Below are 12809 nucleotides of genomic sequence, written 5' to 3'. Positions count from 1 at the left end.
CTGGTCACAACAGAGCAACGCCCTAGATGGGCAGAGCATTGCCCCCTGGTGGGCGTGCCGGGTGGATCCTGGTCGAGCGCATGCGGGAGTCTGACTGCCTTCATTTCCAACTTCAGAAAGATACAAAACAACAACAACAACAAAAAAACAAAATAAAAACAAGTTGCACCAAATATATTTTTAGAAAACCATTTAATGGGGTGATATGAAACATCATTTCCCCACATTACTGTTTCATGGTCACATATTTCTGAAACTTCAATTTGACCAAAAATTTAGTGTGAAACACTACACTAGGCTTAGAGTTCATGAGCTCATGATACTGGTCATCTTTTAAGACTAATATAAGATATAATGTAATATGTCAGAGTAATGCTATAAATGATAAAGGCTAAATAACTTCAGATAAAATAAAAAAAAGCATAAGTGGGCCCTGGCCAGTTGGCTCAGTGGTAGAGCATCGGCCTGGTGTGCGAAAGTCCCGAGTTCAATTCCCGGCCAGGGCACACAGGAGAAGCGCCCATCTGCTTCTCCACCCCTCCCCCTCTCCTTCCTCTCTGTCTCTCTCTTCCCCTCCCACAGCGAGGCTCCATTGGAGCAAAGATGGCCCGGGCGCTGGGGATGGCTCTTTGGCCTCTGCCCCAGGCGCTAGGTGGCTCTGGTCGCAACAGAGCGACGCCCCGGAGGGGCAGAGCATCGCCCCCTGGTGGGTAGAGCGTCGCCCCCTGGTGGGCATGCCGGGTGGATCCCGGTCGGGTGCATGCGGGAGTCTGTCTGACTGTCTCTCCCCGTTTCCAGCTTCAGAAAAATACAAAAAAAAAAAAAAAGCTTAAGTGAAACTGCCAGCAATTAAAACATCACTCTCACATCACTCTCACCTGCGTAGCACCTGTAACAACTCTTATGATGCCTCAAACTAATCCACGTTGATGGCCTTTCCCATAAAAAGCCTGACTACTCAGACTGCAAGCTCTTCCTGGAGCGTTACTACAGACTCTGAACTTCTCACAGCACAAGACCAAACGCCTAGTACAGAATCATATACAGTGGAAGAACGCAAGGATTTAATGAAGGAATCAATGGAACTGTGACTGGAATCCATTCAATGAGATCTGAATTGGCCACTGAAGGACAACAAACCTTAACTTTGGGAGCAGAGGATTCCCGTTAGAAAGCAGCAATGCATGGAGTTGGATAGGTAGAGGAAGCCAGACCGTGAACAATAGCTGCCTAGATTTGATGAGCATAATATATCAAAGGTAGGAGGAAAAACACTGAAAAGAACGGCAGAAGAGCTAGGAGGGAGTAGTTAAAATCTGTATCATACAGAAGAAACAATGAAGTCCTTAACTGGGACATGAGAGTCAGAATAAAAGAACAGGGATGCTGGGGCTCAGTGTCACAGCACTGCCTTGCTGGCTGCTCAGGATGGCAGCTTCAATGTCATTAGGGTAGGAACCTGTACAACAGACATTCTCAAATATGACTGGAAGGTAACTTACTTAAAAACGCAGACTCCTGGCCCCATTCTAAGTGGTTTTATTTCAGTTGATGTGAAGTTGAGACCACAAATCGATTTGCATTTTGAAGTCATGCAAGACAGTGGTTTTCAACCTTTTTACATTTGGGGACCAGTGAAAACAGAATTATTTCGTGGATCACTTGGCAGAAATCACCCAGAGCATAAGTGAATTTGACTAAAGTCATTGGTTTTATAATCTTCATACAACAAGGTGGTTAACTCTTTTGCAGACCAGCACGAAATTTCTGGCCAACCATTCTGTGGACCAGCAATTGAAAAACACTGACCTAAAATGATTTCTTTAAAATCTTTTTAATTAAATTTTTTTTAAAAAAACCTCAGAGAATTAGTATTGGAGGCAACAGGCAAGACAAGAGCCTAAGGATTTTCTGTATATGGCTTCTGAGGTGGGACATGGGCAACACTAACTTCAAAGATCTACTAAATAAATTCCAGTCCCAAGACTACATAGGACACTAATAACCATTTACATCTACTCTAAGTAAAAAATCAAGTTTGTCTTCCATGACAAAATTTATTTTTGGACTTGGTATTTTTGTTTTTAAAAATCAGTATCTATTTTTTAGTTTTTAAAAGCAATTACATATTTCCACCCATTACATACTCTTTTAGAGTAGTGGGGGAAATGATAGAAGATACCCAAGAAACTAAGCCAAAGAAAGGCTGACTTTCAGAACTACTAAGCTAAACAACTGAGAAACACTGATCTAATCCTCACTCCAATCCATCACACAATGGCCAGCTCAGTGGCCATTAAGCACAACTGCTGGACTCTCTTGATAGCTCAAAAATTACTCTATCAAGAAAGGTATGATTTAAAAATCAGTAATTTTCAGCCCATAATCACATGGCATTAGGCAGCCAGACTACCAGTGCAGCAGGTCTGGTAGGAAGGATTTCAGGATCACAGAAGGAAGTAGGAAGGAAGTCCTACCCAAGGAGGATCCCTAATGACTCAGGATCTAGCCCAGGGGTCCCCAAACTTTTTACACAGGGGGCCAGTTCACTGTCACTCAGACCATTAAGGCCGGACTATAAAAAAAACTATGAACAAATCCCTATGCACACTGCACGTATCTTATTTTAAAGTAAAAAAACAAAACGGGAACAAATACAATATTTAAAATAAAGAACAAGTAAATTTAAATCAACAAACTGACTAGTATTTCAATGGGAATTATGTTCCTCTCACTGACCACCAATGAAAGAGGTGCACCTTCCAGAAGTGTGGCGGGGGCTGGATAAATGGCCTCAGGGGGCCGCATGCGGCCCACCGGCCATAGTTTAGAGGCCCCTGATCTAGCCTTACTGAATAATCAGACATTGTAAGTCTAAACTTCTCATTAAAATAACTTCTCAGAAAGTAGTATAACAGAAAGCCTGTGAGTAGGTCATCAGGATCTCTCACACTAGCCTGTCTCTAAACTTGCAGGGGTCTCAAACTCGCAGACTGCGGGCCGCATGCGGCCCGTTTGATTAGTCTTCGGGCCGCACAAAATTGGTGGGCGGGCCGCGAGTTTGAGACCCCTGCAAAGCAAAAGCATTTGCCTTGCATCAAAGCAGGGCTTTAGGAATTCTTTTTTAATTTTTTTTTTTTTTTTACAGAGACAGAGAATGAGTCAGAGAGAGGGATAGACAGGGACAGACAGGAATGGAGAGAGATGAGAAGCGTCAATCATTAGTTTTTCATTGCCCGTTTCAACACCTTAGTTGTTCATTGATTGCTTTCTCATATGTGCCTTGACTGAGGGCCTTCAGCAGACCGAGTAACCCCTCGCTGGAGCCAGCGACCCTGGGCTCAAGCTGGTGGGCTTTTCCTTAAACCAGATGAGCCCGCACTCAAGCTGGTGAGCTCAGGGTCTCGAACCCGGGTCCTCTGCATTGCAGTCCGACGCTCTATCCATTGCGCCACCACCTGGTCAGGCAGCTTTAGGAATTCTTAAACATTCCAAACACCCTTCCTGGTCAGGAAAGCCTAGAGGAAGGGTGTAGGGATGGGATTATTCCCCAGGAGGGACTTGGAGAGAGACATAGCTACTGAAGTTACCCCTATATGCCAAAGATAAAACCCACACAAGTCAGACCAGACCTGACAAGAACTCAGGAATTTTAGCACAGCAATACAAGTGTTAATTCTTGTTCGCCATAGCCTGTGTTGAATAAACTGCATTATTGAAAAGGTTTAAGCGAGCTGCAATCTTTCTTCATAATAACCATACAGAATGTAAGAGATCCAGCTATAAAAACTAAAAGGAGGCAAGATTTTTCCCTGTCCATTTTCTCAGTACTATAAACTGAGGCATAAAATTTACTAGACAGAACATACTAGATGCCTAAAATGAATATAACTTACACTTTGAGACCAAAGATTTTTGAATAAAAATAAAATGCAAAATCACAGTAGTATGGGCAATCCAATATTATGATCTTACATAAAAATCTTATACTTTAAAGATTAGAAGCTAAAAATAAATCAGAAAGCAAGCCAGAGAACATGTTCAAGGTGACAGATGATGACACCTACAAAGTAAGACTTCAGTAGCAGACATCAGCAGGCCTTCCACCGGGCTGACCGCGTATGACAGGCTACCAGGCGTCCCCAAACTACGGCCCACGATCGCATGCAGCCCCCTGAGGCCATTTATCCGGCCCCCTGCTGCACTTCTGGAAGGGGCATCTCTTTCATTGGTGGTCAGTGAGAGGAGCACTGTATGTGGTGGCCCTCCAACGGTCTGAGGGACAGTGAACTGGCCCCTTGTGTAAAAAGTTTAGGGACCCCTGGTAGTCTAAGCACTCTCAATCTCATCCTTACAAGCACCCTATGCAGTAGGTACTACTATAGTTGTCATGCCCTTTATGGACAGGATAGCTGAGACACTGGAACGTTAAACCACCTGCCCAAGATCACGTACAGCAGTGTCAGTGGAGTAAAAACCCAAACCGAGAAGCCTGGTTTCAGGAGCTCTGCTTTCACTACCCCATTTTTCTGCCCCCAGAGATTAAGCTGTTAGATACTAAGATATTGAGATAGTAAATACAGAAACACTCTGAAAATCAATGGACTGTGAAAACATTAAAAATTTAATATTAAACATAACAGCTGAATTTTTATAGATATTTAAAAGAACTTTACAGGAAAAAATATCTAAGATAAATCCCAGGAGCTCTGTACTTAGATCCTCATTTATGAATCTAGCTAATATTTATATTATTAGACTGAATAATAGAACTATCCAGTGAACTAATAAACAATCCTGAAAACTTAAAAAATATGGTAATTTTCCAGAGGGAAAGAAAAGTGTCAAATGCATACCTGCAGCCCTGGTTGCTCCCAGAACAAAGGGACAGAACCCCGGATTTGTATGAAGGAAGAAACAGAGTCATCTAAGTACACGACCTACAGAGGAGAACAGCACGTAAAATATTTCCATGGACAAAGCTCCTACCGCTATATTAGAAGACCAATTTACTGATATTTGCTGCACACTAGTTGTATCTTATGACCCATCTCTCATATACAAATTGTCCTAACAAAATATCCAAAAGATGCCACTAAAGTAAGTGTGATGTTTTTCAATCAGTGATAACTCTTCTCTGTATTCAGAGTGGAGCAAAAGTAGGTTTACAGTCACATATAGAAAATAATACAATAATTAATAAATAATAATCCAAGAATAAACTGTTTTGTGTACTCACTAGTGTAAACCCACTTTTCCCACCCTGAATTAACCAGCAAACTATTAAAAAATAAGCATAAGAACCAAAACTTTTAAAAAGTAATTCCTTTAAAATCTCAGTATTTTATACACATTCATTTCCATTTTCACTTTTTTTTTTTTTTTTTTTTTTAGAGGGAGCTCAGGAGAGAGAGACCAAGAGATAGGAACATCAAGCTGCTCCTGTATTTGCCGTGACGGGATCAAATCAGCAACCTAGTCAATCTAGTTTATTTTATTTTATTTAATTTGATGAACTGAGTCTGGAGGCATAGACTGAATTTACAATTATATAGTTTCACAGCCAAAAATATCATTAACTTTTCATTTTAGATGGTACATATATCTCCATGTAAGAATTGGAATTGAATTAATTTCACAACAAAAGAAAATACTTTTCTTAATTGTCTAGCTATAAATGAGGATGTTTAATCAGTACCAAAACATAGCCACTGACATGCCATGGGATTAGTGAAAATCTTGCTGTTTATTTGAAAAGCCATAGCTATGTAAATTTGTTTGAGGGCAGCCTTTCTGAATGCCAATAAGTAGCTGAGAATAACCATAAAATGACATTACAGATGTCAAAAATGAGCTCTGAATCAAATATAAATCTGTTATTTCTGTGCCTCCCATTCATATATGAATTAGAAATATGAAACACTATATACCTGTTCTGTTTCTACAAAGTTAGCGACGTGACCATCATCATTTGTTCCCCGGACATTAAACCTGGTCCCAGCCCGTTCACAGCTGAGTCTAGAAATGAGACAAGCCTTTGCCTGTTTGTGAGCGGCATAAATGGTTCTGATTTCTACTCCCCCACACATGAGGCGCAATAACCAATCATCACAGTTCACACCATAGTGCTTGAGATGCAGATGCAAAGACTGATTCCTGCGGGAAGAGAGAACTCCGTTAGCTGACAGAGCAGTGTTGTGGGTTTTATTTTATTTTATTTTTTTATTGATTTGAGAGAGAGAGAGAGAGAAACAATAACTTGTTCCACTTATTCATGCATTCATTGGTTGCCTACTGTACGTGCCTTGACTGAGGACTGAATCTACACGACCTTGCTGTGTTGGGATGATACTCCAACCAACTCCAACCAACCGAGTCACGCGACCAGGGACCCATAGTGTAATTTTTTAAACAGTACTCCTAGAACATTAATTTAATGCTATTAAATTAAAAAGAACCAAAAATAAGTCAATTCATTTACATTTACTATGCTAGGCATGAGAAGATAGGGCTATAATGAGATCCTTGGGCATGTGACCTACGGTCCACAGAAAAGAAGCGTATGTTTTTTGTCTCTGTGCCCCATTTCTGTGGCCTTGTTAGACAATGTATTTATAACTTAGCTTTTCCAAATAGGATTTCACACACATATCCACAGCCCACTTTATAAAGCTCTACGTTTAAGGCTTGACTTTTACAAGGCTCTATTTTAATTCATTTAAGTTTAGACAGGGTGGCTATAGTTTTAATGCATGCCTATTTTCCAATACTCCAAATACTCTGAGCATTCTGGTAGAAGATGGGACTTGGTTCCAACTTTACAGAGCAAAAAATTTTATTCAAACACACACACAGAAAGCGGTGCTGAGGAAGCGGGAAGCAAAGCCCCTACTCCCGCCCCTGCCAGCTGACAGCCTCCTTTGGGTCTCTCCAAGGAACCCCTACCACCAAGGAAAACAACATGGTGCATAAAAACTTCTATTTGGCATTTTCAGATAACAAGGTGCCTCACAAAAGTGGATTTTCTATAAATTGAAGTGTGGCTCTGAGTTTTACAACCCTCCTAACTGCATTAAGTGAAAATCTTTCCTAAGTGCTCTCAGTGCCTTGAAGGTATAAAAAAGTCACAGCATTTTCTTGAAGCTTGGGGTCGTTAATATCAGTAATATCCGGCAACACCGTTAGGGCAGCAGTCCCTACTCCCCGCTCCCTGGGACACAGACTGCTGGAGAAACAGACCAGATGCTGGTTACATGCTGAGGTGGTAACCAGCCACAGCACACCCCATCTCTTCTTACCCACTTGAGACAGCATGCTGGGATGTGGACATGTGCTGACATTACTACTAGAATAACAGGAAATCCAATGACCATTAATTATTTAAAAAATAGACCTTAAGGCCCCTTACTTTGTTGTTACCTACAATGATCTGAGGCAAAGCTCAAATGTACTGACCCACTGTATCCAGACAATGCAGTGTCCCATGTCACAGCCAATGGACAGCAGACTTGCTTGTCCCCATTACGAAAGTGTGGGAGCTTATGTGTTCATTCAGGCAGTTGCTTCCTCCACTGTCAGTTTCAAGCTCTCTTTGCTGTGAACGTGTGGCTGTTTTAATTCTACTTAAATGCATAAATGACTTGAATGGCAGCAGCATCCACTCTCCAGCTAAGTAAAACGACCAGGCTTTTGTGAGGGTATCTGCCACTGTCCAGCTACAAAAGTGACTGGCTGCAACCCAGAAATATTCCTGCTAAACTGCAAGGGTATGTGTAATGAATATGAATTCTTAAAGCTCTCATTTTTCTATGCAAAGTGAGGCTCAAGAATGCCAGTCATTAGCAAAACTGTAGCAAATATAAAATGAGCAAACTCCCCTTTGGTATGTCAGCCTCCCTGTGTTCAACCTGCCTCTAATTGGATCTACTCCTTCAGTGCATTCTCTAAATATGCTCCACCTTTGGATAAATCTGGATGAACTGCTGGATAAATCCCTTTAGTCTATGACAGGGGTCGGGAACCTTTTTGGCTGAGAGAGCCATGAATGCCACATATTTTAAAATGTAATTCCGTGAGAGCCATACGAGCCGTGTATGTTACGCATTATCCAATAAAAATTTGGTGTTGTCCCAGAGGACAGCTGTGATTGGCTCCAGCTACCCGCAACCATGAACATGAGCAGTAGGAAATGAATGGATTGTAATACATGAGAATGTTTTATATTTTTAACGTTATTATTTTTTTATTAAAGATTTGTCTGCAAGCCAGATGAAGCCATCAAAAGAGCCACATCTGGCTCACGAGCCATAGATTCCTGACCCCTGGTCTATGACATAAAGTTACTCTTAATGAAGAAAAGATAAATGAATTATTCCTGCTGATTAAATTTAGCAAATATGCTTGGTTTCTGATCAATGCACCTGCATGAACTTCTAATTTGAAAGAAAAGTTTTCTCTCTCAATCTAAGGAATCTGGGGGGGGGGGGCAAGTAAAACCAGCTGCAATCCCTTCACCTTCTACCAGGACAGCCCTGACCCTCCCCTCCCCCATCATCCACACTCCCCTCCCCTGGTGGCTCCAGGCTCTGCCTCCACTGCTTTTTTCCCACTCTGCCCTCTGCCCTCCACCCACTCTCCATGCCATGACTCTGAGCCAAGAAAATGCCACGTGAGCTACAAGGTGGCCAAGCTGCTGCTCTAAAGTTAGTTTTCTATCCTGAGGTTGTTAGTGACTTTGAGCCTTCTGATGCCCAAAGCAAATGGGTCCAACCTAAATGTGCTACTCAAGGACAGGTTGATGGTGAAGGTGAGAGGGAGAGAAACTATTTAGAAGGAACACCTTGAATATGAACTACTAAGGGAGGCCCAGAGCAGAGTCCTGGACTTTGGCCTTATAACACATGTAAGCATAAGGAGATATAATTTGTGCAAGGTGTCAAGGGAAAATGTCAATACTGCTGGCTGTAGTAAGACAAACACTGTACTGAAAACTGGGCCTGCTCTAATAGAGCAGCCCTGACTGGGCCCGTGTGTGGTGCACACGTACAACCAGGGAGACCAGTGACCACTCAGGCTGACTGTACATAGTACAGACTTCACCCCAGCACACATTCCCTCACAGTCCTTTCGACAAGATCTTCTACTTATAACTGAAATTAAAAATAGTAAGGGGATGTTGGCTTAGAAAGGTAGTACCCTGTTTCCCTGAAAAGAAGACATCCCCCGAAAATAAGACCCAATGCAATTTTTTTCAAGCTTAGAAATATTATATAAGACATACACTGAAAATAAGACCTAGCGCATCTTTAGGAGCAAAAATTAATATAAGACACTGTCTTATTTTCGGGGAAACAGGGTAGATTATTGTACATGGAAATAGAGTCACAAGAAATTCTTGATGGAATTCAGAGTTTGGCTGGTTATGCAGAGTTAACCAATGTCCCAACACTATCTATTAATCCATCCTCTCCCACTGATCTGGTTATGTTGATGACATGACTACAGTAGATTAATAAATGTTGATTTTCTGTTCAACAATAAATGTGGCGACTTCCCTGGCCTCCATCTCCTCCATCTTTCTTTCTTTGGGGCCAGGGAACCTTGCCGGGCAGGATGTGCTGTACTCAATAAAGCCTTTTGTTATTCCACAAAAAAAACAAAAACAAAAAAGAAACACACAAAAAAACAATAAATGTGAAATCTTGTTCATGGAAAAATAAGACATCCCCTGAAAATAAGACCTAGTGCGTCTTTAGGAGCAAAAATTAATATAAAACACTGTCTTATTTTTGGGGAAAAACACGGTATTGCCAGAGACAAAACTAAGAATAGTAAACATGAGCAACAATATTCTATTACTAATAATTCATTCCTAATAGATTTTACATATTTCTGGAATGGAAGGTCAGTCAAGATCAGGGAGAGTAGATGGGTTTCATGTCACAGGACAGCTTCAGTAAAGTCAGAGGATGCCTGCTCTGCTCTGCTGAGGGCTCTGGCTGGGCGAGTGTGCGGAGTGCTCCACCAGCAGTGTCCTGCTGGCTCTGGAAGTAACTTGGACAACTGAGGGCCCACTTCAAGCTACAACGACAAAGGGAGAAATGCCACCAGACTCACCAGAAGAATCTATTATCAGTCGTGTGCTCTTGCATGCTGCGGTGCGCATTGAGACTCAGATCTAAACTCATTCCTGATGCAGACCATGCAAAATAAAAGTTCCCTGAATTCAAAACTTTCCGCACTTCTGAAATGCGATCCTCATCTGAGGAGTCAATTCTCAGTGATATAAATTCAGTGGAAGTAACTCGGAAAACTTCAGATTCTTGAATTTTTCCAACGGACATGCACCCAGTGACCAGGACCAGGTAATGTAACATGGTATCACCTGCAGAAAGCAAAGATAATAGAATGAAAAGTCCTAGTATTTTTCAAGCTATTCAAAGTTTCTTCCAATTTTCTTCTGCCTCCATCTTTTTAAATCTGTCATCAAAATCTGTTATTTTAAGTTATCATCAATGTGTTTATGTTCACACCTAGATTTTGGCAAAAGTTGAAGAACACTTTGTTTAAATGCATTTTGAAGCATGTAAACATTAACAGAATAATCTCATCCATGAAACTGTTGCTGTAATTAATCTGAGGATATACAAAATTTATCAAGTAAGAAAAATCTTATCTTCCCTTACCTTTCCTTTGTGATTGCTAGTAAGTCCAGCTAAGACAATGAATGTGAGAGTTCTTGGTAAACAGGCAATTAGAAAAAATGGCATAAAATGTGAGCTGATGAGGATATATGGGCAAAGAGTCCTGGGTAACATTTATAATGCAATTTCGTTTACAGAAACTTACCAAAGATTTTGACAAGAACTTATGAAATCAGCGTGAATGGGATTCCACAGTGGTGCATTTTGAGCGTGGGCTGTGGTGTGGAAAGAAGTGGCCCTGCTTCTTGGTCCTACCACTCAGTGTGTTAACACAGCCAACAGGAGATACCACCCTATAAAATGGGACTAAAACAAATTTCACTGGACTCTGAGGATCACCTAAGCACCCTGGCATGTGATAGATTCATGGCAAAGGGCAGGTCTCCATTTCACAGACCAGTCTCCTCAGTGTGGTTCATGAACTTTTACTGGTTCACAAGGAGAAAAGGCCCTTGTTCAAAAAGGAAACCAACTATAACCTTTTGGTTTAGCTGACTTCTTTTTCAGCCTACCATTTTGTCAGTGAAGGAAGCCATGTGCTGATTTGAATGACAGTGCAAGCTCCTTATCTCATCCTGGACCAATTACAAAACAACTCATGGAATGATACCAGTCCCTGGGCCACACTTTAGTCACACGGTTACAGACACACTGGTAATTGCAAAGGTTACTTTGCAGCCCATGGTGACACTGAAGTGGCAGAGACAGATTCAAGCTGAGACCTTCTGAATACAAAACACATCCTTTCCACTGTAAATCAGGTAAATCGGTGTGGTTCCCATTAAGACATCTTCTAAATTGAGGCAAAGAAAAATGATAGTGCCCTGTTTTGACAACTGACATCAATCTCTTCAATTGTTCAAACAGGGCACTGTCTCCAGAACTTAGAAACACAGGGGCCTGAGCACACAGCATGACTTTCAGTAGCAAACATTATCCCAAGATTAGATTAATCAGGGCTTAAAAGAGGTTAACTCACTTATAGCTCACATATGGAGTCAAATCATTTATTGCCTCTTTCAAGTTCTTACTATTACAAAAAAGAAATAATAAAATATTTAATTATATTCAATAATAAACTTACCAAGATTTAATCGTAAAACACCTAGGAGTCCATACGCATCCAGTACTTTGGAGTAAGTGCCCTTGATTGCCTCTTTTTCTGCAGAAGCTACAAAAAAAGTGTCTCAGGGTAAGAAATATGACCTGAAAAATCAGATTCAATTTAGCTATAAAGTTGGAATTTCAACCAAAAATTTCTAAATCTAAGTGATAATTTTTTTTCTTTTGAGTCAAAGACAGAGAGGGACAGACAGACAGAAAGGGAGAGAGATGAGAAGCATCAATTCTTCATTGCAGCTCCTTCGTTTCCTTAGTTGTTCATTGATTGCTTTCTCATATGTGCCTTGACTGGGGGTGGGTGGTGGGTGGAGGGGACTACAGCAGAGTGAGTGACCCCTTGTTCAAGCCAGCAACTTTGGGCTCAAGAGACCTTGGGCCTCAAACCAGTGACCTTTGGGCTCAAGCCAGCGACCATGGGGACATGTCTATGATCCCATGCTCAAGCCAGTTGCCCCGTGCTCAAGCTGGTGAGCCCGCGCTCAAGCTACAAGAGCCTGTGCTCAAGCTGGTGACCTTGGGGTTTCGAACCTGGGTCCTCTGCTCTATCTACTCCGCCACTGCCTGGTCAGGCTAAATCTGATATTCTTAACAAATGTATTGCATAAAATATTTTCTCAAACTAGTAACTTAATTGTTCTTCCCAAAGAGTTAACCAATGTCCCAACACTATCTATTAATCCATCCTCTCCCACTGATCTGAAGTGTTATTACTTTTAGCAATAGTTGTGTTTTGGGGATTGCTTTTGAGTTTTCTTTTCTCTCCCACTGATCTGTTTGACTATTTTTACTACTGGAACTATGCCACTGATATCCCTTATATATAGGATAACACCCAACTTCTTAGCAAGGAATCTTTCAGAATCTGGCTTCAACATACTTTCTTTTTTAATATATAACTACAGTTATTTTTAATATATTTTGTATTGATTGATTTGAGAGAGAGAGAGAGAGAGAGAGAGAGAGAGAGGATGGCAAGAGATAGAG

The 12809-nt window shown here is 41.2% G+C and overlaps 1 protein-coding gene across 14 annotated transcripts in view; it reads right to left on the bottom strand.

Moving 5' to 3' along the window:
- SYNJ1 (synaptojanin 1) overlaps window positions 1-12809 on the bottom strand; it is an 83398-nt gene that overhangs the window by 51334 nt on the left and 19255 nt on the right. For all 14 annotated transcript variants that reach the window (XM_066370327.1, XM_066370333.1, XM_066370334.1 and 11 more), the window contains exons 2-5: window positions 11788-11874; window positions 10117-10384; window positions 5931-6156; window positions 4857-4940 (exon numbers count right to left, since the gene is read on the bottom strand). In XM_066370327.1, coding sequence (XP_066226424.1) covers window positions 4857-4940; window positions 5931-6156; window positions 10117-10384; window positions 11788-11874 — 665 coding nt within the window. The remainder of the gene's footprint in view (window positions 1-4856; window positions 4941-5930; window positions 6157-10116; window positions 10385-11787; window positions 11875-12809) is intronic.

The sequence above is a fragment of the Saccopteryx leptura genome, chromosome 2, assembly GCF_036850995.1.
Source record: "Saccopteryx leptura isolate mSacLep1 chromosome 2, mSacLep1_pri_phased_curated, whole genome shotgun sequence".
Classification (NCBI taxonomy): Eukaryota; Metazoa; Chordata; class Mammalia; order Chiroptera; family Emballonuridae; genus Saccopteryx; species Saccopteryx leptura.
Note: the sequence above shows the minus strand (reverse complement) of the source record. Positions and strands in the feature narration are given on the sequence as shown.